At 39.4% G+C, this 26,877-nt stretch overlaps 2 protein-coding genes across 4 annotated transcripts in view; both read left to right on the top strand.

Moving 5' to 3' along the window:
• LOC120789427 (interleukin-6 receptor subunit beta-like) overlaps positions 1 to 10,839 on the top strand; it is a 24,508-nt gene extending 13,669 nt beyond the window's left edge. The window contains exons 2-16 of the mRNA XM_040126141.1: positions 882 to 1,151; positions 1,251 to 1,377; positions 1,485 to 1,669; positions 1,785 to 1,897; positions 2,065 to 2,088; positions 2,694 to 2,850; positions 4,010 to 4,092; positions 4,258 to 4,474; positions 4,573 to 4,737; positions 6,553 to 6,654; positions 6,761 to 6,919; positions 7,002 to 7,142; positions 8,251 to 8,335; positions 8,542 to 8,623; positions 9,674 to 10,839. Coding sequence (XP_039982075.1) covers positions 882 to 1,151; positions 1,251 to 1,377; positions 1,485 to 1,669; positions 1,785 to 1,897; positions 2,065 to 2,088; positions 2,694 to 2,850; positions 4,010 to 4,092; positions 4,258 to 4,474; positions 4,573 to 4,737; positions 6,553 to 6,654; positions 6,761 to 6,919; positions 7,002 to 7,142; positions 8,251 to 8,335; positions 8,542 to 8,623; positions 9,674 to 10,093 — 2,330 coding nt within the window. The 3' untranslated portion in view covers positions 10,094 to 10,839. The remainder of the gene's footprint in view (positions 1 to 881; positions 1,152 to 1,250; positions 1,378 to 1,484; positions 1,670 to 1,784; positions 1,898 to 2,064; positions 2,089 to 2,693; positions 2,851 to 4,009; positions 4,093 to 4,257; positions 4,475 to 4,572; positions 4,738 to 6,552; positions 6,655 to 6,760; positions 6,920 to 7,001; positions 7,143 to 8,250; positions 8,336 to 8,541; positions 8,624 to 9,673) is intronic.
• Positions 10,840 to 11,295: 456 nt separating this feature from the next.
• Positions 11,296 to 26,877, top strand: part of rngtt (RNA guanylyltransferase and 5'-phosphatase) — an 86,615-nt gene continuing 71,033 nt past the window's right edge. Inside the window, exons 1-8 of one of the 3 annotated variants that reach the window (XM_040125873.1) lie at positions 11,296 to 11,738; positions 12,863 to 12,972; positions 13,075 to 13,178; positions 13,270 to 13,358; positions 17,236 to 17,311; positions 19,490 to 19,739; positions 22,352 to 22,461; positions 24,132 to 24,233. In XM_040125873.1, coding sequence (XP_039981807.1) covers positions 11,675 to 11,738; positions 12,863 to 12,972; positions 13,075 to 13,178; positions 13,270 to 13,358; positions 17,236 to 17,311; positions 19,490 to 19,739; positions 22,352 to 22,461; positions 24,132 to 24,233 — 905 coding nt within the window. In that variant the 5' untranslated portion in view covers positions 11,296 to 11,674. Of the gene's footprint in view, positions 11,739 to 11,999; positions 12,254 to 12,324; positions 12,757 to 12,862; positions 12,973 to 13,074; positions 13,179 to 13,269; positions 13,359 to 17,235; positions 17,312 to 19,489; positions 19,740 to 22,351; positions 22,462 to 24,131; positions 24,234 to 26,877 lie in introns of those variants that run through there. The other 2 variants (XM_040125872.1, XM_040125874.1) reach the window with 2 other exon arrangements.

Here is a 26,877-nt window from a genome sequence, read left to right as displayed (position 1 = left end):
TGGCAGGTATGGGGTTTAAGACTTATTGTGGTTGATCCTGTTTTTTTTTTCTCGTTTTTTTTTTTTTCTTTTCATTTTTTTCAAACAAGCAAGAGATAATTGCCATTGTTTTGAAGAATTTTTTTTTTTTATATTTTATGTAGACGCCATTTTTAAAAATGTTTTTCTGTGATAAGAGTGTGGAGACTACATTTGTCTTTTTAGCCGTAGACTATCACTCCACCAGTTCATATTACTTTTTCTGATGTAATGTACAGTATGTGGCTTAGAGGAATAGTTCAACATTTTGGGAAATATACTTACTAGCTTTTTTTGCTTAGAGTTAGATGAGAGGATTGATACCACTCTTATGTCTGTAGGGTATTTATGAGGCTACAGCCAGTAGCAGATTAGCTTAGTTTAGCTTAAAGACTGGAAACGGGGAAAGAGCTAGCCTGGCTAACATATTGGCAAGGAGGAAACAGACTTAAACACAACACTGGCACATAAACCCCCGTAAAAAAAACAAATAGTTAAATCCATATAGAAACCAATGTTTAAGCATGACAAAGGAAATACAATGTATTAATTCGTTAGTTTAAGATTTGCTTGTTGGTGGATTTTGATCTTGTTGGACAGAGCCAGACTAGCTAGCTGTTTCATCTTGTTTCCAGACTTTATGCTAAGCTAAGCTAAACTTCTGCTGGCTCCAGCTGCATATTTTCCACGGACATGAAAGTGGTAACCATCTTCTCATCTAACTCTTGGCAAGACAGTGAATAAGCGTATCTCCTACAATGTCAAACTATCCCTTTAATGTAATGGCATGTTACATCATTAGGAAAAACTGGAAGAGTTTGTTCACATTTTGAAATGTATAACGACATTATAATTTCCTGCAGGTCAGCATGCGAAAACCTGCAATGTTGCCCCTAAAGATCAGTACATCGAAGTGGGATCTGATACCGAGATAGTGTGTCAGACTTCATGTGTCCGTGGCAAAATCTTCTGGACACTGAACAACAGACCCATCGATGGAAGCCTGTCACACACCATCAACTCCTCACACACAGTATTGTCACTGAGGAACTTCACCCAGCACAGCGCTACATTGCAGTGCCACAGTGCAGATACTGAGCAAGTCCTTGGAGGCACCACTATCAGAACCTACTGTAAGAAGCATTTTTGGTATTTGTATTCTGACATTCTGCCCGTTGATACCTGCAATAAGATGAAATGCGTGATAATGGTTACTTCCCTTTTTTTCATAGCAAAACCCAGAAAAATATCATGCATCTTGCATTATGAAAATCAGGCGATAGAAGGTGTACCGCAACTGTTCACATGCAAGTGGGAGCATCAGATTAACTCTTCACTGAAAATAAACTACACTGTACTGTGAGTGGATTTATGTGTTCTTTCATTTGTGTAAGACTTATTGTAGGAATATTCATTTTTTTTCTTGTGTATTCATGTATTTAATATACAACATATATTTCTTTCAGTGTCTCTTCGTTACACGTTTCCCAGATTGAAATCTGCAACTCACATGTAAATACATGCACATCCAAGGATATACATTTATCTGATAAAATACATCTCTCCATGAATATCCGTGTTACTGTGAGAGCTAAAACTGCTTTTTGGGAATCTTACTCTGACCTTCGTGAATTTGACCCCTATAACATATGTAAGTAACATGAACTACTTTTTGTGAAAACATTTACATTTCTTAATGATCTCTGTGTGTTTCAACATTGCACATTGCTGCATTTTAATGTGCTGCCATGATCATATTCCCTCAGTGAAAATTATCCCTCCAAAGTTAAACACAACTGTCTTGTCGGATCAGCTGTTGGTTGAGTGGAAAGGATCCGCTGTCCTAAGAAAATGTCACTGTCAGGTCAATTACAGCAAGGTATGTCCCCGTTTGATCACCCAAAGACAGCAGTTAGCCTCAGAAGTGTTTACTGGAAGCAACTTTGAAACTCTGAAAACAGAATAAAACACCATTTCAATGATAATAACCACAATTGTTTTTCAAATACTAATTGAGGCTATTTTTGTTTGCCTTTTCTCCTCCAGACTGTCAGTGACGGAACTCCAGCGGTAAGAGACACTTTTTTCCCTGGCACCTGTAAGGGAATTCATGTTTTCAAGCATAACCACCAAGTATGGCATGTGGAGATGTTGACTTGAACGCTAGTATGACATGATGAAACTGACCTAGTGTAATGGCAAGTTTGTTTTGCTCTAAAATGGTCACAGAAAAAAAAAAAAAAAATTATATCTCAAATTACAAACAACAGTCACAGAATAGCTATAAGATCAAAAGATCTCTGTCAGCATTTGCTTGGCCGCAGATTTGTCGAGATGGTAGATGTGGACAGTTAAAGTCAAACTGTAACTGCTATGGAACTGTGACGGTAGCGGTCGCCGTAGCAACGGAATGTTCTAACTAAATACAACGTGCCTTGGCCAAACACGTTCCTAATGGAAATAAAAGGGTATAAAAACTAGAACAGCTGATGATTGTGCCGGTCGCTTTGCCAGGCCTTCAAAGCACGAAATGTTCGTTCAAATGTGACTTATTAAATTAGTACAACTTTGAAGATTGTTGAAAGATTATTTCTCCAGCCCTGGACATTGTGGGACTTCCCCGGGAATTGAATAAATGCTTCTAACAGAAATATTTCCTTTCTTTTTTTTTCTAGAAGTTGCTCAGTAAGACTCTAAACCCTAAAGAGAATGGGAGAGTGATCCAAAAAGTGGAATCATGCAGTAACTACAGAGTTTCAGTCCGCTGTGCTTTAGACAAAGCCCCCTGGAGCGACTGGAGCCAGGAGAAGACGGTTCTGACCAAACTAAATAGTAAGAACAATGTTTGCTCAAAACTGCATGCGACTATGCAAAATCTGGACCTGTATTTTTCCAGCCATTGAGAATGAATTACTTATTATTTTCCTTAATAGTTGTAAAGGCAACAGACTATGATTCTTTTTTAACCGTTAGAGGTATTCATTCAGAGACTTTAAATGTCATTCGCTGATGTTTGGAGACATCTGTCATAAATTAAACCTAGCTGCCAGTACGGTGCTAGCTAACGGGGATCCTAACAAATAAATAAAGATAGTTTGTTGTGTTGCTGTGACTCTTACATTTGAATTGATAATGTAAACTAAACTAAACTAAACTAAGCTAAACTAAACATTTCATGAAGTACACCCACCAACTATTTATTACTATGGAAAGGACGCATACCAGTATGACTGCTAGTATTCATACCAACTTCTGTGTTGTGTTGTGGCAACATTTCAGTTCAATTTTCATAAACAATTAACCAAAACCATCAATAGGTGATGAAATTAAAGGCAAAACCAACATCTCTCTCTCTCTCTACAAATTGTCTGTATGTGTCTGTATATACTGTGATTTAGCCATTTTTGCTACTGATGTGTATATATGCATCTGGTACACTGGACAATTATTTTGTGTACAAATTAACATTGGCTTTTCCCCAGATGTACACACCAAAAATATATTTGCAACATTTTGTGTGGAAATTGTGAAAAATCGAAATTCAGACACATTAGTGCTGGTTCTGAGAGGGAATGGACATCAGCATAAGCTTCTGAAATCCAACTCTGAGTGACAGGTTAGGACTTGAATGTTATTTTGCAGATGATTCAAAGTCAATAGTTAAGCCTGTGTTTGACACACACACACACACACACACACACACACACACACACACACACACACACACACACACACACACACACACTCCAGGATGAAATCCAGAGAAGTGATAAAAGATAATTGGTTTTCACTGAGTTGATGATTAATAATTAAAAAGTTGGGATTTGATATGTACAATCTTGTGTTACTTGCTTGAAGTCTTGGTAGAGTGCCAAAAAACTCAAAGCTGTTCCAGGTATGAACAGTGGTCATGTCCTGTTGTTTTTGGCTTTAGTACTTACGTACTTTTGTGTGCTAATTTCAGTGTGACTGTTTGAACATATTTTAACAGAGAATGATGTCAATCTGCACCTGTGGAGAAAGGTAGCCGAACCGGAGAAAAACGGAGTCAGAGAAGTTCGTGCCATGTGGAGGGTAAGGAAGCCTCTCAAGGCTGCCCTTATGTGATATATTTTTGAAATTCACCTCCTTCATTTCGAAACTCATAATTAAATTTTACAACTGTACCTCCGACATTTTGTAAGAGACATGCTACTTACATTACTTCTTGATCTTAAGTGCTTTGAACTGTCTACACAGGAGATTCCTTCAACATGCCAAGGAACATTTACCTATATGATCAAAAAGATCCCCTACAAGGAACATGTTACTGCAGTCAATTATACGGATACTTTATGCAGCAGATCAACCTGTGCTGTTGATCTGAACGGAGATGCACACAGAATAAATCTCACAGTCTTCCATAATGAAGCCCTTCTTGCCGAGGACTCTGTTTATGTTCCAGCCATTGGAGAGAGTGAGTTTTAAATGCTATTGAACAATGCTTTGCCCTAATGCATGTTAGTAATATGGTATCAATCACTTTGCTTCTATTTAATTGATATCACTTGGCAGGCCTCCCACAAGTTACTGAAATCAACACTACAACCACTAAAGGTGTTATTCTGGTCAGCTGGAAGGCTCCTGTTCAGCCCGTCAGAGGTTACATGATCGACTGGACCCACGATGGAAATCAGTATTATTGGAAGGAGAGCAAATACAATAACGCAACACTGTCTGGTAGGTTAGACAACAATAAAATGGTAAATGGGTGTCAGATAGCGAGATGGATGTTCGATGAATACTTTATGGGCGCTAACATGGAAACGTGGAATGAGCAAGCCTTGTGGATAGAATGTGAGTCATCAAACCCATCGCTGACTTATCGGCTATGACTTGACTTGGTTGACCACCGGATCAATTTGTGTCTCTCATCGTCTAGGCGTGGCAAATAATGTATACACTGGTGGATGCTCAGTAATGTATTCGTTAGAAAGATCTTATCATTAAAAATGTGGCGTTTTCGAGAACTGAGACTCACTTCTCACAGAGATGACATATGCTACAGGCTGTTGTCTTGCTTTCCTGCTTGATTCTCTTTCATCTCTTTAAAGGAATAGTGATAGACAGTAACTAAGTACATCTAATTCAATTCAATACAATTCAATTGACCTGCACTTTGCTTGAGTATTTCCATTTATACTACTTTATACATCTACTTCTCTACATTTCAGAAGTAAAGGTAAGTTTTACTCCATTAACCTACATTTATTTTACAGCTTTAGGTACCATTTACTTTTCAAATTAAGGTTTTATGAAAAAAGATTTAACACGCTTACGTAAAATACAATGCATTGTTGCAGATTAAACCAGGGGTTTTCAATCTTTTTGGCTTGTAACCCCTTATAAAAGATCAGTGTGGAACACCCAGTCACATTTCAGTTCCACCGAAGAAACATTTCCCTTCCAAACCTTTTCAGATTGTTTTACTTAACTAACTGTTTGAGGCCAGAATATTTAGCAAAAAAAGCAAAGATTTGAAAAAATACAAAAATGAACACAAATTTTTGTAGCAGAACTTTGTTTTTCCTTCTTTTCCTCCCCATTGATCATCTCAAGACCACACTGATCTTGTGACCCTTAGGATGGGCCAGAACGCTAGGTTTGGAAACATTTGACTGGACTACATAACTTTAACCAGATCAGGATTGAAGTGCTGCTTATGCATTGATGCATCAGTAGTAACAAGTGAATAATGTCATGTATAATAATATATAATATATCAGTCACAGGAACTATTTTTTTGCTGGACGAGTACTTTTACTTTTGGTACATTTTGCTAATAATACTACTGTAGTTTAACTTAAGTACAATTTTGAATGCCTGACTTTTACTTGTAATAAAGTATCTTTACATTGTTCTACTGATTACTTAAGTAATGGATTTGAGCACTTCTTCCAACACTGCAAAAGGGCAAGCCAAAGAGACTACAGCCATGCTAGCAGCGGTATCAGGCTATTTTCTCGCACAGTACTGCTTTGAGCTAAATGCTATCATCAGTATACTAACACGCTCACGGTGACAATGCTTACATGTGCAGGTATAATCATTACCGTGTTCACCATCTTAGTTTAGTGTGTTAGCATGTTACCAGTAGCTAATTAGCACTAAACACAAAATACAACTCAGGCAGATGGGAATGTCATACAAAGTAGGGGGACATTTCAAATTTGGACCTGACGATGGAGCCAAACGGAACATCAGGAGATCAATAAAGTCAATAGGCTTCATCCTCTGGGGACCATCACTGTCTGTACAGAATTTCATGGTGTTCCATTTAATAGTTTTTAAGATATTTCAGTCCGGACCAAAGTGGTGGACCGACTGACTGTCGAACCAACATTACCATCCATAGAGAGACAGTGATTGTGTGGCTAAAAAGCTGAGCAAGACCGGTGATAGAAGGAGAATTAGATTAATGGCCTTAATGTGTTTAAGCAGTCACTTGTCACTTCACTGTGAAAGATTTTCTGACCAGTCTTCCCTTTCTTGCAGAAATCCTGGACAAGAAGCCATACAATATCACAGTAACTCCTCTCTTTAATGACAAGACAGGTCATAGCACACAAGCCCTTCAGACCTGCTCCAGAGTAGGAGGTACGTCATTCTTCAGACTTTTTTTTAATGAACCTTAAATTTTTTTTATTTTTATTTTTTTTTTAAATGTTTTACCAGTCTAAATTTGAAAATGTGGTCTCTACAGATCCAGGGAATGTCACTATCGTCAGTGTTCAAGCTAACGACGTAAGTGCCTATGTGAGTTGGGACACCAAGTCCCAGGAGGAATGCAGTGGTGCTGTCGTCAACTACACAGTCTTCTACAGTACTCAGAGAGGACCAACGCTCAGTCCGTCACAGAACTGTACGAAGTTTGCATTTGGATTTAAGATATTTATTTCCTTTAACAATGCATTTATGTTATTTCTGTGATGGTTTTCTTCTAGATGTTACTGTAGATAGCACGAAGCAGGAAATCTTTTTAAAAGATCTGAATCCAGACACCCAATACAGTGTCTACGTCAAGGCCACAGCTCATACTGGAACTACCAAAAGCAGTGAGAGGCTCTTTAAAACCAAAAGATTTGGTAAGTAAACTGAAAGGGCTGCGGAAATTTCTGGTTTTCAGAGCCAATGTTACACATCTTATTCCTACTTCTATGAGTACAGCTGCAGCCGTCATTACCTTGCTTGTTTTTCTCAGCTGACTAGCGGCAAGGTGGCAACAGTAGAAAACATAGAGTTGCACAGGCCAAGAGTTGCACCTTTGCTGTGACACCAACACAGCATGACAGTGAAAATGTCAAGATCTGAACATGTGTTCGAACAAGTGTGCTCCACCACCTGATAGTGCTGTCCTGCTCTGACAGAGGTGGACAGTTGTACTCCAAGCACTTTTTCAAACACTGAATTGGGGACTTGCAGACATGGCTTTCGACCCATTGCACAATCACCTGAGAAACTGCAACCTAGAATGAGAAGATTAACCATAATGGCAGCAACTTCACTCGCGCCACTTCTGCGCACCATGATATGATGGCTCATCAATGAACAATCAAAAAGCCTGAAGTTGCATGAAGGGGCGTGCGTAAATGCGTCCACCCTCAGGAGTTGATTTGTGAGGTAATGCAGGATAAGCCTAGGAGCACTTTGCAGAGTTAACTTTGGCTTTGCACATCGTTATTTCCACATTGTTAACTTTGGCAGTTGGCAGTGAATTGCCATAAATCAAACAGATGCACAGACACTTGTGCTGCATGTGTGCTTTGGCATTTCAGTTGGACATGCTCTCAGCAGCGGCCTTCCTTTTAAGTGAGACAACATGTCATCTGTTTCCAAGTGCTCCTCAGCCCCTGTCTTTGGCCCCTGCTCAGTTCTCCCAAACCATGTTCTTCCCTTCGTCTTGACAGGATTTACTTTGCTGTCATATTACTGGCGGCAAGATTAATCAAATCCATCCCACTAACCTAATCATGTTATTACTCATGCTGCCCACTCAGACAACATCTGATATCCCAGATGTCATAATCTGTCATAAATCTCCATTTAAAACTGTGATAAATTGTTAAGTAGCTGCCAGTTGCCCAATACATAAATCCTCATACCTTTCCCCTCCATGAGAAGAAGATTACCCTGCGTACATTTCAGACAGTTTTGTGGAACTATTTCAACATCATTAATTTTTTTCTATGATAGATCCGAGGCTCATTACAGCGCTCAGTGTCACTGGAAGCATCGTTATAATTCTTGTGCTCTCTCTGGGATTGTGCTGCGCTATTCAGTAAGTTTCAATCTCTTAGTGTCTCTCATGATATGATAAGGATTTGATTTCAGATTAAAACTCTGAACCAAAGGCGGTTTCATGTTAGCAAAAATACAATGCACATAGTACAAGATGTTGTGGTCACAGTGTGATTAACCCTTAAATTATGACCATGAAATCTTAAAGTTTGTTTCCTAATGATGGTTATTAATCCCCCTTTTTAGATGGAAGAAATTCAGGGAGAAGCCGGTGCCTGACCCGAGCCTCAGCTCTCTGGCGCTGTGGCCATCGCCAGGTCATCAAAAGGTGAATACAGTGAGGAGGGAAATAAGAGGAATGAATTACATCCATATTAAAGTGGCCGAGGGATGAGACGATTAAGTTCTATTATACTTTTGGTCAGCGAGGAAAATATGTAGACGTTGCTTTATACAGGTGGGGGTCATGGAAAAGTATAAATAGACTGAAGTCATTTTTATCCATGACCAACTGGGCCACTGCCCCTTCAGGAGATATTGACCAGACATCAAAAAAGTAAAGTCACAGTTGAAACTGAATATCTATGGGCTCTGGACTATTGTTTGAGCAAAGCAAGCGATTTGAACATTTCATCTTGGGCTCTGATAAATTATAATGGACCTATTTCACTCTTTTTCTGACATTTTACAGAAAAAAAAACAATGAATGGTTTGAGAAAATAATTGGTAGATTATTCCAAAATGAAAATAAGTGTAAGTTGCAGCCCCTATTGAAAACTGTAAATTTCCCAACACGAAGATCTAAAGCATTAGGATTAAAAGTGGCTTCTCCACACTTCCAGAAGTAGTCAGTTATTTTATAGACTCAATATATTTAAATTTGAAAAACATTCAGGCCAACTTAAATAATTCTAGTCTGCATTATTTTGTCTTTCACCTATTTAGAGGCCTCCTGGTTTTGACAGACTTTTCAATGTTTGTCACGTCTATTGCATTTCTGTTTGTTATGTTATATGTTTTTTTTTTTTTGTAAATAAAAAAGTTCAATATTGATAATAATTCCCAGAAAACGTAATGAGGAAACGACTCACTGTCAAAGCCTCTTGTTGCCCCGTCAGTAACCATGTCTTTATACAATTTTATTGCTACCAACGCCTCGGTCACTTTTCTCCGGCTGATCAGTGACGTCTCAGGATGAAGTCTTTGATAAGACTTAAAACCTGTACATGTGGCTTGAGATGTCATGATTCTGTATCCTAGGTTTTATCTCCTGATAAAACAACTGAATTGTCTTAAGTTTTCTAAAGGCAACACCATATGTCTTTTTGTTCTTCCTTTCTATGTGTGTCTGTGTCTGAATGTGTTGATATGTCCACAGGGGATATGCCCCTTCCAGGCATTCAGTAGTCCGCCTGAAAGCTTCTGTGACAGGGTTTACACAGAGGGACCTCAGAGAACGTCAACCTCTCCACTTGATACAGGCTGTAATGGCAACCCAGCCATTGACCAGACGGAGGAATACACTGACCCGGCCATAGCTCTCGCACCTGATGTACAGAACGAGAAACCTCTCGAACTTGTAGAGACACGGCATCCGGGTTCTTGCGAAGAATCCACAGCGTTACTGTCATCAGAGAACAGCCCATTGAACCCATATCGAAGTCAGAGTTCTGTAGAAGTCCCTGCCCCGGTGACAAGTAAACAACGTAAGCACGTTACAGTAAAACAGCAAGAAAAGACGGCACCGGTGACTGTTTATGTCACTTTGAACATGTTTGAACAAGGTCAGGGACGGTGAGAGCAAAGGAAAGGAAAGCATAACAACCACGAGTCAGCATGCGTAAGTATATCAGCTCTGAATAAAGCTTTCCAAAACTCCTCTTTCCAAAGACTTATTTTGTGGTGTGTTAATTGGCACTGTGTCCAGTGTGGAATGAACGTAAAGAATGATTGTAATCTTATATCAAACTTCATCACCCAGGTAATAAAATGCAATGTTTTGTGTCACATTTTGCCACTGTTTATCCTTTATTGATACAACAATGTAATATTTATGGCTAAACAATGTGTGTAGTAGCAGCTTTATTAAGTCAACCTGATGTACACCAATCAGCCCCGACATTAAAATCAGTTACCGGTTTAAATAGAAATAATGAGATAACTGTATATGCCTCATATGACACAGCTTTTCATATGAAAAGAGTTAAGGAATTTAACAATTAGCACTGTAAACAAAAAAAAATTTTGTTTTATGTTGACATGTTTTTTTTTTTTTTTTTACTGAGTAATCACATTGGCACCAAGATAATGCAGGAGAGGCTGAAATAATGTAACAAATATGTACATGTACACTTTGTATTATATGATAATTTCCTCCAGTTTGTGTTGTGAGAGTATGTAAATGTAAATAAGGGAACTGATATTTTGTTGTAAACATAATGTGAGCTATGTATTATAAGATTCTCTGTTGTTCCCTGTTTGTTACCACTGATATCTTCACTTGTTAAAAAAGTAGTAAACTTGCTTGAGACTATAAAGCTGTTATTCATTGCAGTTATTTTTTTACCACATGCCAACGTATGTGACATGGACTATACATAAGCCAGAGTAGCATTAATGTTTTGTTAATTGGATAGTATAGTCCCCCCCCTTTTTTTTTTTTATAAATTGGGACAAGAATGGCTACAGAAGTTCAGTTTCCTCACAGCCATAATCAAATGCATGATCATAAATTTTATTTCAGGAGCAATAATCTATAAATTCTTAAATGGTTCAAACGGATTGTATCTGGTCAAACAAATGTAGATGGTTCATAAGGGAGACAGGTGAAGCATAAATTAAAAAAAAATCTTTGGAGAACAGTTTACTAAAAGAAAAACATACATTAATGTTCCTTTTTTTTTTTAAGAATGTATTCAAGAAGATAATGCCGATGAATGATCCAAAAAGCTTGGCAGTTTGATAGTTTTGTGTCTTTTCTCGTGTATGCCCGCAGGTGGCCGTAGGACGCAGGAAGTCGCCTGAACTACAGACATATACAACCAGAAGAAGAAGGTTAGCTAGTTTAGCCCAAGCTAGCTGGCTAGTGACTGTAGTGGATTAAAGGAAAACAGACTCAGAGGATAAAACCGGTTCTGGGATGCTGATCTGCCGAGGGTCGTAGTAACATATGTTTCGTATACCTGCCTGTCGGCCCGTCAAAAAAATTGACCGGGCATATAGTTGTTGGATGATACTCCGGAATTAGTAGCTGAAGGGCCCTGAATCCGCGGTGCTTGGGTGAACGACAACCGGGGATTTCCGGGATCCCAGAGAGGGAGCAACAAGCCAAAGGCTAACTATTTACCAGCGATTCACTGCACCGAAACTACTCCTGAACATGTCACACACCGGACCCCCTCCTCGATGGCGGAATTGTCCCAGAAGAGGACAACCTGTGGCAGGTGAGCGAAAAACTAATAACCCAGCTAACTAGCGCTACATTAACCATCTTAATGTTCGTAGTGCTTTTTTTTTTTTGCTACTACCTCACCATGTTGTGAGACATGGTGAGGTAGAACATGACTTGTCCGCGACAAATGATCATCTATCTAATTAGTCCTATTATTACAAACATCGTGCAGCTATTTTGGTTCATGTTCAGTGGCACAAAAATTGCTAGGCTAGCATCACAATATGGCAATGTTAGCAAAGGTGTCCAAATTAATAAATGAAGCGGTGGTTGGTGTGAATTGGGTTGCCGGCTTAATTGAATGACACCAGTGCATCTATTAAGCGCAAACTTTTGAAACCAGCGTGTACGTTTGCCATGTGTAGCGAGGCAAACTTAACTTGCAATATTTATAAATGGAGTTTGGTATGAGACTGTGTTCGGGCGCGCTTTGGTTAGCCGACTTGGCACTTGTGGCTAGCGGTCTGTCAAAGCTCAACTCTTCGCAGACAAGCGTCGTATTTGCTAGCAAGTAACTTTTTGATTTAATTTTGAAACGAAACGGAGATTGTGGGCTAGGTTTTGTTCATTTATTTCCCAACGGGGGGGAAAAAAAGTGCTTTAGGAAAGTGTTACTGGGTTGGCTAGCTTCGTTTGTCGAAGCGTCACGTGTCAAAACAAACCGGGGCCGGTAACATGGTGTGCATGATGGCCGTTATCCATTAAAGCCCGTGTCTCTGTAACATGTTTACTTGGATACCGCACTGCCAGACCCATCTGCACTCCACGCTTGCCTTACACCAGTGCATTAGTCTGGACAGGTGTAAAATTTCAAGGCACAGCCGTATTACTCCTAAGAAACTGTCTATAGTATAGATGGGCCCGGTGTTTTATTGGATATTAACTGAGTTAGAATTATGTGCTATTTCCTACTTGATTTAACACAACCACAGCACCCACGTCCACCTTGATTTGTGCTTCTACTGATCACAACTGTAGTATCACGGCAGAGCAGGGAACTGCAGCTTTGGGTGAGGGAGCCAATAAATTCAATCACTTGCGAGGGTCCCTCCTCAGGGTACAGGGGGCTTTATACTTGAGGGGAACTGGTTCATCGCTTGTATTTTCCCCTCGTAGGCAAATTCCTGCCGATGAAAACGATGCTGGGTCCCAGATATGATGACCAAGTTGCAGAGGAGAACAGGTTTCACCCGAGCATGCTGTCCAACTACTTAAAAAGTCTCAAAGTAAGTAACTCCATTATAACTGAAGTTCTGCATAACGTCTTGCAATTGAAAAGCCCATGGCACACCTTGTCCTTCTTTTTGTGTGTGTGTGTGTTTCTCCAGGTGAAAATGGGTTTGCTCTTGGATTTGACGAATACTACACGCTTTTATGACCGCCACGACATTGAAAAAGAAGGCATAAAATATGTGAAGCTTCAGTGTAAAGGGTAAGAGCAGTAGTCACGAGATAAACTCATTGTAAGTAGTTGTTCACTCAGTGGTACTGTGCTAAGTTGGGTGTCATTCTGTTTGTTTTAGCCATGGTGAATGCCCTTCAAAAGAGACAACCGCGATGTTCATCAATTTCTGCGAACACTTCATGGACAACAATCCCACAGAACTGATAGGTAAGAAAACCATAGCCTAACGCTCGGGTCAAATCAGTGACTGATTAGGGACTTTACTTGTTGCAGATCGTTCGTGTTTGCTTCATTTCAGTTCCCGTCTTTGTCTATTTGTACTTTCATAGGAACATCTCCTTTCACAGATTTAATAGTAAATAGTAAATTCAGTTTTGTTTTTGTTTTTTTCTTTTCTTTTTTTTTATTTTACCCTTGTTTATATCACTGGCAGTTTTTGAATATTTGGAAAGGATGAAATGATGATCAGTTCCCCCTGCTAATGAAAACTTATACTGGATCGGATTGTTGTTTGTTTTTTCTTTTTCTTTTTTTTTTTTTTTTGGTTATGGTTTTATTTTTTCCATATAAGGGATGTGAGCAAGACTTCAGAAATGAAAGAGGAACTTTTCTAATTTCCTTTAAACATTTTTAAGTTCTTTTAATCTTTAATTAACAGTAGATTTAGTTGTAAAGATTCAGAAATATTTAGTTTAATAGTATATAATAGTAGACCTTTTTAATTGCTAAAATCAGCATTGTTCAGTGGGAGGAAAGAACTGGATCAGTGTCCCATATAGTTTAATGTCAAAAGTTAAACATTCAGAAGAAGAGAAGCCCCTCTGCCTGTCTCTGTCTTTAACTCCTAAAGATTATATCAAAGTGACTGAAATCCATGAAGTGCTATGTGTATCACCTCTGCTTGCAGATGAATATGAAGATTGACCGTATGAGGGTAGACTTTCAAGGAATATAAAAACAGCTGGCGCAGTAAATGAGTTGGCAGGGTGTATCATTTTCCTCAGACTGTTGGATGAGCTTGCCCTCTGCAATGTACTCAATTAGATTTTGTTGTAAAGTTTTACCGCCCCAGAGTTTTCACTCCACATTCCAGTTTCCAGTTCTCACGCTCGGTAGGAATCTTAATGCCTCAACAACATCTCAAAAATCTTGAATCTTAAGTGGGAGCACCTGGAGCACTTCTGCTTTATTTCTGACTACATTACATTGGCTCTCTTATTGTGCAGTAAAGACTGATGTTATATTGTGTCCTGTGGGGGGGTGTTCCTTGTACATGTCTGAGTATGCTTAAGGACTTACTATTGTGTGACCATGATATTCCTATTAGTGTGCTCGCTTACTCTGTAGTTGAGTTCACAGTGACCATACGGAGTCTCAATAATAGGTTTGTTGTTGCTGCTATATAGTTTCCTACAGTTTCTGGCGGCTATATTTATTTTTAAAACTTTGTTCAGCCTGTCCTTTACGCAGTGATTAAATTACTGAATGCATAATAACTTAAAAGTGACACAGAACACAGCACAAGTAATGGCAGAAGATTCTTATATCAAGATAGTATTATGAATGTTGGCTTGCCCCGTCTCAGGTTTATATTTTATTTCTTCAAAAGGAGTTCGTTTGTGGTAATTTCTTTAAAAAAAGTTGCTCAGGTTCAGTAAGACAGGCTTTGAGATTTGCAAGTAATCTCTGTCTTTATTGGCATTATTCCTGTGATAATATAAATGGCTCTGTGGGCTGTAAAATCTGACGGCATTCTGTTTTTTCCTAATTTGTTTCAAATGATGCAAATTGCGCTTATTTTGTGATACTACAGGACATTTATCTTGTAACGTTTGTCCACAGAGTGCAGGGCTATACTGGCCTATTAGTAGCATTACCGTATGTGTCCAGCAGAGAGCAGCCTTACTCCAAAATGGAATTGAAAGCAGATGGAAGTGAGTTTTTTATTTTTTTATTTTTTTTAATGTTAAAATTTTTTCCCACTAAGTATTTTTTTAGTTCTTCCACTTATACTCTTAAACATCAGACAGCTTCCCAGCACAACCAGTCTTCTGCTGACGGTCACATACCCGCTCTGTTGTTGCAGCTGGAGGTGAAACGGCCCCCTCAAGGTTTGCCCGCATGTCACTGTCAAAGACCGGCGCCGTATTTGCACTTTTCCACATGTGCATGGCTGTCAAACAAACACCCTTAAGACAACAGTCTTGTGCAAAATCGCCGTGTTTTGGTTTTATAAGTATGTGGGAGTTTCCCATGAGAAACAACACCTCTCTCCTGCTGAACGCTATGTAGGTGATTTTCTAGGTGAAAGGGCATCAATAGGCACCAAGGCTGAAACCTGGCTCAGTAAGTTTGGTTTAAAAGTTAAAACTGTGTAGATGTCTACACGTGGGCAGATTTTGTTTTTTTCACTGTTGCTCCAACTGTATTGTAGTTTTTAAGTACATGGCTATTGTGTGGCTAGGTGTGCGCACTTCTCAGCTTATCAATATTTTTCAGTACGTATTTTTTTTAAAAATGACATTTTTATTCTGCATTTCTCACAAATTGAAGTTAATATGAATGGAGTTACGCTGTTTGCTCAATGTTGTCGTTTTTTAATGCATGTGCAATAGTTTCCAACGCAGATGGGAGACCTTTTAGCTTATTGCAGATATATCGGTATCAGTGTATGTGTCAGCCAGTGAGTATGATCACTCAGAGGTGTGTCTGTTATTTGGCCTCACTGATTTAAATGGGGTGGACAAAAATGATAGAAAACTCTGTCAGTATAATGCAATTTAGCTCAACCGCAGCGCAAACTGCAGCCTCTTAAATGGTCACACAGCTGAATCAACACCTCTCCAAAACAGTTTAAAGAAAAAACTGAGCTTTATCACCTTCATGGAGGGAGGATTTATTGGAGGACTGTTGTGTTAGACTGCATTACTTTTAGCCAAGTGTACCTAACAATACACGCACTCAGTTTGCAGTTTATGTATAAAAATGAGATGTTACTGAATCTCACTCAACAATTATTCATGTGCTACCTCATTTAAGGGCTTACGGATATTTTATCCTCATTTGTCTTGTTGTGTCTTACTGTCACTTTTTGTTCCAATGTATTTAAAAAAAAAAAGTTTGGAAAAATACTCTGCTGTGGCGCTGAGCCTAAAGGCAGCCTGGACGTGGATATTGAAGTCGCACTTTCACACCAGTGACAGCAGGGTGCTCTCTTATACCTCACTCTAGCATCCCATAATGACCAGATTAACTCGTATTTATCAACTGCTGCCTGGCCTCGAAATCAAACATGCTCAAACATCAGAGCAGAATGTGTGGATGTCGTCTCAGTAAGGTCCTCTTTTTAGCCAGCTGGTGATGAGGCTTTATTGTCTCTGCGGTCCACATGTCCAAATTAGACAGTTGGGCTGGTAAATGCGATCCCCCGTCCTCTGACATTGGTTCATTTTATCTTCATTAACGTTAACGTTGGCGTTGCCAGGCAAACTACCTATGTAGGGGAAATATGACAATCATATTGTTTTGATTCTGTTTCTGATTTACAGACAAGTCCAATTGACTTCAAAATAAAGAGCACCTTTTCTCTCTGTTTTTTGTTTTTCATGTGCTCGTTTCATCCACTCTTTACCTTTTGAATGTTTTATAATCTCTGGGTCCCCTCTGTGTGTACAACGGCTGGTATCGGACTAAATTTTGATGTGGGTATAAAGCCAGGACCAGCCTCAAACGACAGGGGGATCTGCCTGTGAGTCTTTTTGAGTGCGTAATTTGATGTCCTCGCTAAAAATATGGACTTAGTGCATACCAGAGAGGACTGATGTTATTGATTTGAGAGGGGAAATCATTGTATAAAATTGTGCTAAAGCAGAAAGCTATAGAAATAATTGCTTATGTTGTGCTGCATTAAACTGATTGTGTGAAGGCGTTCCGTATTTATAAATTGCTGATACGACTTTCAACATATTCTTTCAGTGCACTCCTAAGACTGTTTTCTAAATGCCTAAGATTTAATATATATATAAACTTAAAGTGGGATTCTGAGGTTTTGATCCCTGCGCTGCTGCTTTTCTTTCTCCTGAAGGTGTTCACTGCACGCATGGCTTTAACCGGACAGGCTTTCTGATATGTGCGTACCTGGTGGAGAAGATGGACTGGAGGTAAGGCCGACCTTCGATCGCTCATGCTGCTGGGAGAATGACCCTCTACACAATCATTTTGCATGATAACACATACCGTACAACATGCCCCCCCCCAAAAAAAAAAACCCGCAAAGCTTCACAAAGACGCTGGTTGGTTAGCAGTGACTGAGTTCGTCACCCCGTAACGGCGATGTTTTAATAATTTACAACAGCTGAGCAGAAGTGGGGTGGGCAGGGATCTGTCTTTAGTCAGAGGTGGAGCAGCAGTCTGCAAAAGCATAATCCCTGGAAGCTCTAGACAAGTAGGCTGGATAAAATCCTCCCACCACCCACTACTTCCTGCTTTTAATGAAAAACCTTAGAGCATTTACAGCCCTCATCCCAAATATCATGTGTTAAGAAGATAATTCAACTATCAAATGATCAAAACTGGTTACTGGTTTTTGTCTTAAAATATACCAAAAATAAAAAAAGTCAGCGAAAAAATATCTGCCTTAAACATAAAGTCAGCTATGATTAGGGCTGCAACAAACAAGTATTTTCAGTATGGATTCGTTTGCAGAATATTTCATCGATTAATTGTTTGGTCTATAAAATGTCAAACAGTGAAAAATGGCCCTCCCAGTTCCCTGCTGCCTAGGGTAATGCCTTCTTGTCCTAAACTATTCAATTTTGAACTGAGACAGTAAGTTGATTATTGGATTACTCAATTGTCAGAAAGACAATTGGGCACTGTTTTTCAACCAAAAATACCAAATGTCTTTTCAGCTTCCCCAGTGTAAGGATTGCTGCTTTTCTCTGTTTTATATCACTATAAATGAAATGTTTTCAGGTTTTGGACTATTGTTTTTGTACAAATCAAGACGTTTGATCACTTTGTGTCGGGCTGTGGGAAATTGTGATGGGGACTTCTCACTATTTTCACATTTTGTACACTATATGAGTAATTGGAAGATAATTGCTAGAATAATCTATATTGAAAATGATAATTTGTTGTAGCCAGATAAGGAAAAGTGGCCAGTTCTCACATTTCAATCCGAAACCAAGTATTTCTAATTTTTCTTTAAAAATGACTTAAATTATTAATCGAGCATCAAAATAGTCGTTGATTAATATTTTTGTCAGTTGACTGATGGATTAATTGAGTTATAGCCACAGTTAGAACTAGTTATCATAATGATAAAAGCCTTAAACTGGAGATGCAGAAAATCACCAACATACCTGTATAATGCATGAATATATTTAGAGCTGCAATGATTAGTTGATTAATCTATTATTTGATTGACAGAAAATTAACTGGCAAGTGCTTTGCTAAGCGAATCATTGTTTTACTCATTTTCAAGATAAAATACCAAACATTTGCCTGAGCCAGTTTCTCAATTTTGACGTTTTGATACTTTTCTTTGATATACATGATAGTAAACTGAAAACCTTTTGGACTGTTGGTCGAATAATAATAGGACATTTGATGCCATCTTTTTGGGCTGTGGAAATTATAACGGGCATCTTTCACTATTTTATGACATTTTATAGACCAAAATGATTGATCATGAAAATACTTGGCAGATGAATCAATAATGAAAATGGTTGTTAGTTGTTGTCTTATATTATATTGAACGTAACATGTAAAAGCAAGTATAACATGTAGGGATACATATTACAATAATGTTACATGTTACAGGAGAATATAATAGGAGAAATTAGTCTTACGATGTAATGAAATTGTTGCCAGTCATTACCCGGCAAATATCGATAAAGAAGATTGAAATGCTTTTGTTCAAGTCAACTTCATTTACATAAATAAGCAAAATGAAGGGTCTTAAAATTGATCCCTGAAGTCCTCTAAAGGAAAGCTTCTCATAGACCGAGGAATAATTTTCCCATGTTTTTTATATGGTTTTCCATATAAACCAACGGTTAAACGATGTTAAACGGTACTGTTTCCCTTTTGTAATGAAATAGTATGGTTAATTTTAATAATGTCTTTTTTTTTTTTTTTTTTTTTTTTTTTTAAAATCAAGCTCTTTATTCATATCATATTAATGAAATAATTGTCTGTTGCAGCCCTACATATCATTAATCCCCCTTTTTATCAAGTTTTGGTCAACTTATAAGTATTCTGAAACTATACTAAAAAACGAAAGAGCAGACCTTTTTTAAAAAAATGCCCCGTCCATGTTTTCTGTTTCTTATCAGCGTTGAGGCAGCTGTCGCTGCTTTCGCCCAGGCCCGGGCCCCGGGGATCTACAAGGGAGACTACCTCAAAGAGCTTTTCCGTCGCTATGGAGACGAGGAGGAAACACCCCCTGCCCCCGCACTGCCCGAGTGGTGCTTCGACGACGACGACGGGGAAGTGGACGATGATGGCAACGCGGTCAGCCAGGAGTCGGGCCCCAGCTCCTCTGGGTCCGCGCCCGGCAAGCGAAAGAAGGAGAAGCTAAAACTGGTAAGACTCCCGGGGAGCTCCAGGAGATGGACTATTAAGTATAAAAATCCATAGGTCCCTCTCTGCACGACGTGGATCTCTTGCAGGGTGACGCAGGGTCTCTGGGGATGCTTCCCTTCTAAGTGATGAGACTCTCATGTTCAACTAATATATATATATATATATATATATGCCTAATCTTCAGATTTAGAGAAAATTAAGCTTTTACATCTCCTCACCTGCCGTTAAAGGTTGAATTTTGATTAGATAAAAGCCGTATCGCTGTCTTTATGTAAAGCTTCAATCAGTGCAGTTTAGTGAAATTAGAAGTGTTGAATCATCTCCAGTTGCCTATAATTAGGTTTTCTTCTGTTTGCATTCATCTGATGCTCTCATCCAAATAATTTTGAGTAGTTACAAGAAGCTTAAATTAAAATGGTACCGCCAACATTTCCAGCAGTCGGAGTAGAGGTTATGGAAAGACTAAAGCAACAAAAGTAAACCAAAACATAGATTTGTGCAAATAACATTTACAAATACAAACTGTAGAGTATTTATTTATCACTGCAATTGCACACAGAACCTACTGAAAAACCTGAATAAAGGCAAATATAATAGCTGAGAATGTGATGCAGCAGACGGGTCTAGGGGGAAGAAGCCAGAGGAGAGAGCAGTAGCTCTTGCAGACTGCTTCACTTCACTCTCATTAAGCTAAACCGTCTCTTGGTTGAGTGGTCTGCCTCACGGTCAGACTGGTTGGCAGCCAGCTGGCTGTTATGAGGAGAAATGTCATAAAGTCTGCTTGGAGGAAACACTGTTGAGTTCTGTTGTGAAAAGTAGAAATGCTGGTCTGCTATTTTGGATGGTACATACTTAGACTAATCAATGATTGGCTTCTGAGGAGTGGAGTATGTGTTGGAAAAGTGTTCCCATGCCTCCGGGTCAGAGATATAGGATGTGGAGGAGCAGTCAAAGGAATCAGATTTCCGCCTCTCGTGGATTTGTGTGCACTCTGCTGTAATATGTTTTGTAGAAGCATAAATATACAATACTCTCACCGGGCCCTTAGTCAGAATGATCATGTATCAACTTTCAGTGAAATCATGTTGTGATATGATCTTAACATTTGGGGGGAAAAAGCCTGTCACAGTTTCTCAGAGCCAAAGGGGACATGACGTGTTGAAATGTCTTGTGTTGTCTGCCCCAACAGTCCAAAGCCCAGAGATATTTGATTTACTATCTTATATGACAATGAAAGACAACAACATTCTTACATTTGAGGAGCTGGAAACAGCAAATGATTGACGCCTTAACTTGAAAAATGACTGAAAAGTTCAGCTAAAGAATGACCTCATTGGGCCCTGGTTTCATCTAGATAACTGTCACTACTGCTAATTATCCAAAATTTCACAACAGAGTCAAAGATTAGAGAAAAGCCCAAAAAATGAAAATACATTTGTGTAGCAGAGCTTTGTTTTTTCTTCTTCTCTAGCCCATTAATCGTCTCACAACCGCTCAGATTTATCTTGTGGCCCTTTTGGAGAGAGGTTGACTCCCAGGTTGGGAAGGCTAGGAAGCTCATCAGCTCATTGTGGGCAAGTGTGGAGACTGTAAGACTGTAATGAACTGAAATAATCACTTGCCAGTGGTTAATTCAGCTTTTATGCTGCTTATCAGCATCCAGGCCACATTAACTAAATTAATTATGTCATTGGGAATTATTGTTATATGCTCCTGGGAAGTCCTGAAAAAGTGATATGGTAATTAATAGTTCTAACTCATATTATCCCCATTGTTTTTTTTGTTTTTTTTGTATTATACTTTGGCCGGTATATGATCATAAAACAGGTGTTAAATTGCATTTTATGTGGTTTTAAAAAGTCTTGAATTTGACTTGGAGGACCCTGAAGGAAATGTGTAATGGCTTGAATTGTCCCTGAGTTTAAAGCAGATGAATGAGGGTAAACAGTAACACTGCTGTCTAATGCACATAACCCCTTCTGGATTGATAGGTGGAGAATGACATCTATATGAACATGATCATGGTCTTTCTCTTCTCACTGCAGCCATTCGTACTTAAAACATATGCACTAATGGTACTTGAGTCACATCTGTCTCTCTTCTAAATGGCATATATTATCATATTATACCAGTAAGCAGGGCTGATCTGGGCAAAATGAGAGGGAAAGGTCACGCCAAATGAGAAATAATTGGGACGACGAAACGAGGTGACCGAGTGCCCCGGATGTCGCCATCGTTTACAGCAAAGTAGATATGAGTGGATTCCTGCATAAGCCAAAAACGCGAGCATAGAGATAAAAAGGTAGGGAGGAGAGTGGAGTCCAGTTTCCTGGGAGTTGAAGCAGACGGTCGATTCAAACAGGTGGATTCATGACATAAAGTGAGAATGTTTTTTTTATTTTTTACTTTTTCTTTTTTTAAAGTGGAGAAGTCAAAAGGAAAGATGGATTTCTGATACTTCTACCTGTTGCCTCTGCACACAGGGATTCTTAAGCTAAGGTGCAGCTGTTCGGAAAGTTATCACCGGGACTCAGAATTGTTTTTTTTTGAATGTGTAGGCGGGTATGAGTGTTTAAATTCAATCCGAGCTCAAGCTTCTGTTTTCCTCCTAGGGTGCAGTATTCCTTGAAGGCATCACGGTGAGAGGCGTCACACAGGTCACCACACAACCCAAACTAGGCGAGATCCAAAGAATGTGTCAGGAGATGGCCGAGTGGGACAGGTAACAGCATCTCTCTGCCCTCCTCATACCCCCCCCGGGAAACTGCGCGTGTCTGTGTGTACACACGTAGTATGTGGGTTTACCGTACTGTGTTGTGAGTGACTCATTTGTCATAAATCACAATTTCCTTTTTTTATCAGACTGGCACCAGAGTCTGCTCTGGATAAATATGGTGCTGCAGCTTCTTTAATGAAATTGCAGAGAGTCAGCTCTCCTGCTGTGTCTTCTCACAGGAGAGGGAACAGCCCATGCTGCTATTTCCTCCACCTGCTGTTAAGATAGTTGTTATTTTTCTGTTATACTTATGTGTGCTTGTATCGTCTAATATAATGAGATCCCAATGTAGTTGTGAATGCAATATTTGCACAAAATTTCTATTTTCTGGTGTATCTACGAACAAAATTTGCAGTTGTATGCCACTGTGTGGTACCTTTTGCACCTTGTCATTGCCCAAGACATCCACACTCGTCCGACTCCCACCATATAACAAAAATATTGAAAAAAGAGGTGTTGTGTCAGCTCATCCAGTCATTGTGCACCTGTGTGATTGCCAGTGAGGCCCCCGAGCCGTAAGAGCCCACCCCTTTGACTTTGGCCTTCTCTCATTGGTCGGAAGGGCGAGGCTCGCTCAACAGGTTTTAGGAGGGAGTATCTCCGCGTCGCCGCCAGGCTGTTCAATGAGTCTGGGTCACAAAAGCATTTGACAGCACCTCTCCACTTTAAGATATGTTTTGGAACATATTTCATTCATTCAATATTCGATTTTATTAGTATATGTTAGTGATTTGTACAAAATTTAATCTTGATCCACCCCATAGTTGTTGTATTTCATTATTAATATTTCAGTCTGGACCAAAGGGATGGGCCGACTGACCAGCTGACAGACCTACATCGCCATCCATAGAACAATGGTGCTAGCACGGCTAAAAATCTTAGTGAAAAGTGTGACTACTTTTTGCTTCTTTATTCAAAGCTTCTAAGTGTAATTGTAAAGTGCACAGACTCCTAGGTGTTGTAAAATAAGGACTACAGTTATGTCTCCCCCAAATGCCCTCCCACAGGCACTGAGTCCGCCAATGGCAGGCCTCCCGAGGTGACGCAGTCAGGACAGCTTCGCGCACACCTCGTTTTATTCCGTCTGTGTTTTGTTTTGTTGTCCCTTCGTCTTTCGGACTTAACAGAGTCCCCGTATTTTACAGCGCGGCTAATACACTACAAATTGCACATTCTGTTAGCGATGTGCTTACTGTGTAGAGGAACAGTCGCACTAACATGAACATCAGATGGTATTTATGCTGAATCCATCATTGCCATGAACTTCCTCATGCGGTAGGAGTGTGCGTATTGAGACGGGTACCTGCTGCCTCTGCTGGTCACTAACCCTGGAGCTCTGAGACAGTGTGCTAACACTCATGAGTGTTTATGCATATCACTTCTAATTCACCTCCAACTGACTCACTTTTGATCAAAATTTTAGTCTGAGGCAGCTTCATACTTACTGGCCCTGGTCTCTGATTGTACAGTAGTTTGTATTTTAGGGTAATCCTTTAACTGATTACCAATGCTGCATGTATTGGTAAGGGCTAGGCATGAGGTGGATAAATACTAGAGGGCATACTTGTCATCAAATAAATGAATGTCATCTATTGTGTTTTTCATTGTTGTTGCAGGTCTGGTTTTCCCGGTGCTCAGCCTGTGTCCATGGATAGGCAAAATCTTTGTTTCCTGGGACAGAAGCCATACAAAGTCAGCTGGAAAGCTGATGGCACACGGTGGGTCTATTGTTAATGGGTTTTTCTTGGCAATAAATAACTGCTCATCCACATTTGTCAATACAGGTATTGCTCTTTGTGTCTCTGGCGGGACAGATTGGTTTCTCCTCCCATTCATTAGGCTCCTTTTCAGAGTCAGTACAGAGAGTTTGTGTCAGTGGGAGTTGTCCATCAAGGGTGTGGGCTTCGGTGTTAATTTGCTTTCCTGGCTTGTTAGTGAAGGCTGAGAGGACTACTACCATGACTCCTGTTTCTTATTAGGTTTTAATTACAGTACCTTCATATAGCTAATCAGCCAGATTGGTCATCGTATAGCTGTGGAGATGTAGACTGTGGAATACTAAAATGCCTCCACTGATGGAGCCACAGTGCAAACACAATTACCGTGTCCAATGCAGAATAAGAAATGCAGTTGGTGCGCTTCTTCTTTCCTGTCACATTTGCAGGTGAATTTGTTGTTTTCTCTTGGTTTGTGTCTCTCTCGCTACAAGCTCATGTAGATGGGGAAAGGAGTTTTAGTATTCCAGTAGTCTGCCGTCTCTCTCACGGGTGCAAATGTGCAGTGTGCTGGTGAATATTTAATGACTGCATTCAATTTCAGAATTTTACATATCGGCACTTTAATTTCCTCTAAGAGTGAGACTAGCGGAGTACAGATTTGGCCCCTGACCAAGATGCTGCTGATGTGTGTAATCGACTGCCATCATCTGCAAATGCTTGGAACTGTTGTTAGAAAGTTTTGGTCTTATATTTGAATACAGAGTGATACTGAGCTCTTCCTCTGCTGCCTCAAGCTCTTGTCCTTTGACCCGTGTCCCCTGCAGCCACTTGAATCTTGAACAGCAGTGATACCTGATTCCTTCAGTCATTTACTGCAGGACTATCTATACAATATCTTGAGAATATGACCAATACTTTCTCTTCATATTTAAAGATAAAAATGGTATAATGCAAACTGAGGCTAAATCTAGGCGTCGGCAGTATGTGTACATGTATATCATGCAGTTGATGTTTCTTGAGTTAGTTGGGCTAAGCCTGGCTTTACATATTACTTGGCTTGCTGCAACCAGTCCCACCCACCAGAACAATTTAGAGTTTAGTCTCACCAGAACATATTGTGCTTGAGTCTAATTGAGGGGGACTAATTTATTTATCCCAAGTGTAATTCAATCAGTGCCAATCGTGTGTGTGTGTGTGTGTTTGTGTCTGTGTGTGTGTACTGCATTAGAGAAACAAGGATTTTTTTGCTTTTTTTTTTTTTTTTTTTTGCAGACAGATTTGAATTAAACATCACTGTGTTTGTCATTATACATAATGATTTTGCTGCCCAACGACCGGGGCATCATAGGCTGTTAGTAAAACTTCACCCAATCGTATAACAAGAGTGAGGTAAAACAGTACTGAAAGTGCTGTCACTTCATCAACTTTTTTTGGACTGTGCATCAATGTATTTTTCTGAAACTGTGGTACCACACTGCAACAAGTCTTATCGTAAAGAATCTTTTTCCTGACTCCTGATAGAATACCTGCACTTTTTTTGAAGTTTGTTGACTCTCCACTAAAGAAAGTTGAAACTGCTATTCATTTCCTCCTCCTCCCTGCTCTGATGCTGCTGGTCTGATATTACTTCTACTATCTACTATTACTATTCTACTGAGCTGAGAAATGGATCAAAGCTTTTTTTTTAAAAAGCGTGCTACCTTATTAGTGCCTCGCCTGAACCACCCCGCTTTTTAATTTATCCAGAAAATAGCCATGTCTCTTTGGCTTTTGCGTGAAATTGAAATTGCATAAAAGAAGTGATGATGATGAGAGACATTTTGGTTAGAAATGAAGTTTAAAAAAAATAGTGTTTAAAATTCTACAGTAATGGGACTTCATTAAATCTGGGCAATATCTCGGATTGATGGACAACAAAAAAATGGTGTTAAAGCCAATATAGCGGCATGTTGGCCCTTCTAGAGTCAGTTGTTAATGGACTGAAGCAAACTCCATAAAAGTATTGATTGGTACTGACTGATTCTGCTTTTAATCACCATTTCTTGGGCTCTGTTAATCCTAAAATGTCTCGTAATGATGAAAACCTATGAATTCTGAAAAATGGGCTCTGATTTGTGGATGACTTGCGATACATCAGATAGGTTTAATGAGTTTTGAGCTTGTGTGTCTTTTCAGTGAGATTTACTGATTGCAGTGTTGCGGTGTGATCTCAGTTTGTTATTCTCGTCATGCACTGCGTGGAGTGTGCAGCGAATTTCTGATTAAGTGTCCTGCTTTCTAGCCAGCGGCACCCGAAGACATGAAATGGATTTTTAATAGGAAATTTGTCTCTTCAAGGTGGTCCGGAAAGATTTTTCTCTTCGCATATTGCCAGAAGTTCTCATTTAGGTATGACATATTCTAAATCCCTCCAGCTTTCCTTTTGTTAATCATTTGAAGATAAGGAAGTTTCCTATTCTAATGCAACTCATTTTTACTTTAACAATGATTAATTTGCTTTTTTCTGTCATACAAGAGCATCACCTTTACTGGTCTGTGCATAAACAGTTCTGACAGTTAAACTGCCTTGCTCAGTAGCACAATAACAGGCAAGGTGGTGACAAAGTACTGGAGCAGTGTCACTTACATAAAAAATATTATGTGA

Source organism: Xiphias gladius, chromosome 4 (assembly GCF_016859285.1).
Source record: "Xiphias gladius isolate SHS-SW01 ecotype Sanya breed wild chromosome 4, ASM1685928v1, whole genome shotgun sequence".
NCBI classification, from domain to species: Eukaryota; Metazoa; Chordata; class Actinopteri; order Istiophoriformes; family Xiphiidae; genus Xiphias; species Xiphias gladius.
Note: the sequence above shows the minus strand (reverse complement) of the source record. Positions and strands in the feature narration are given on the sequence as shown.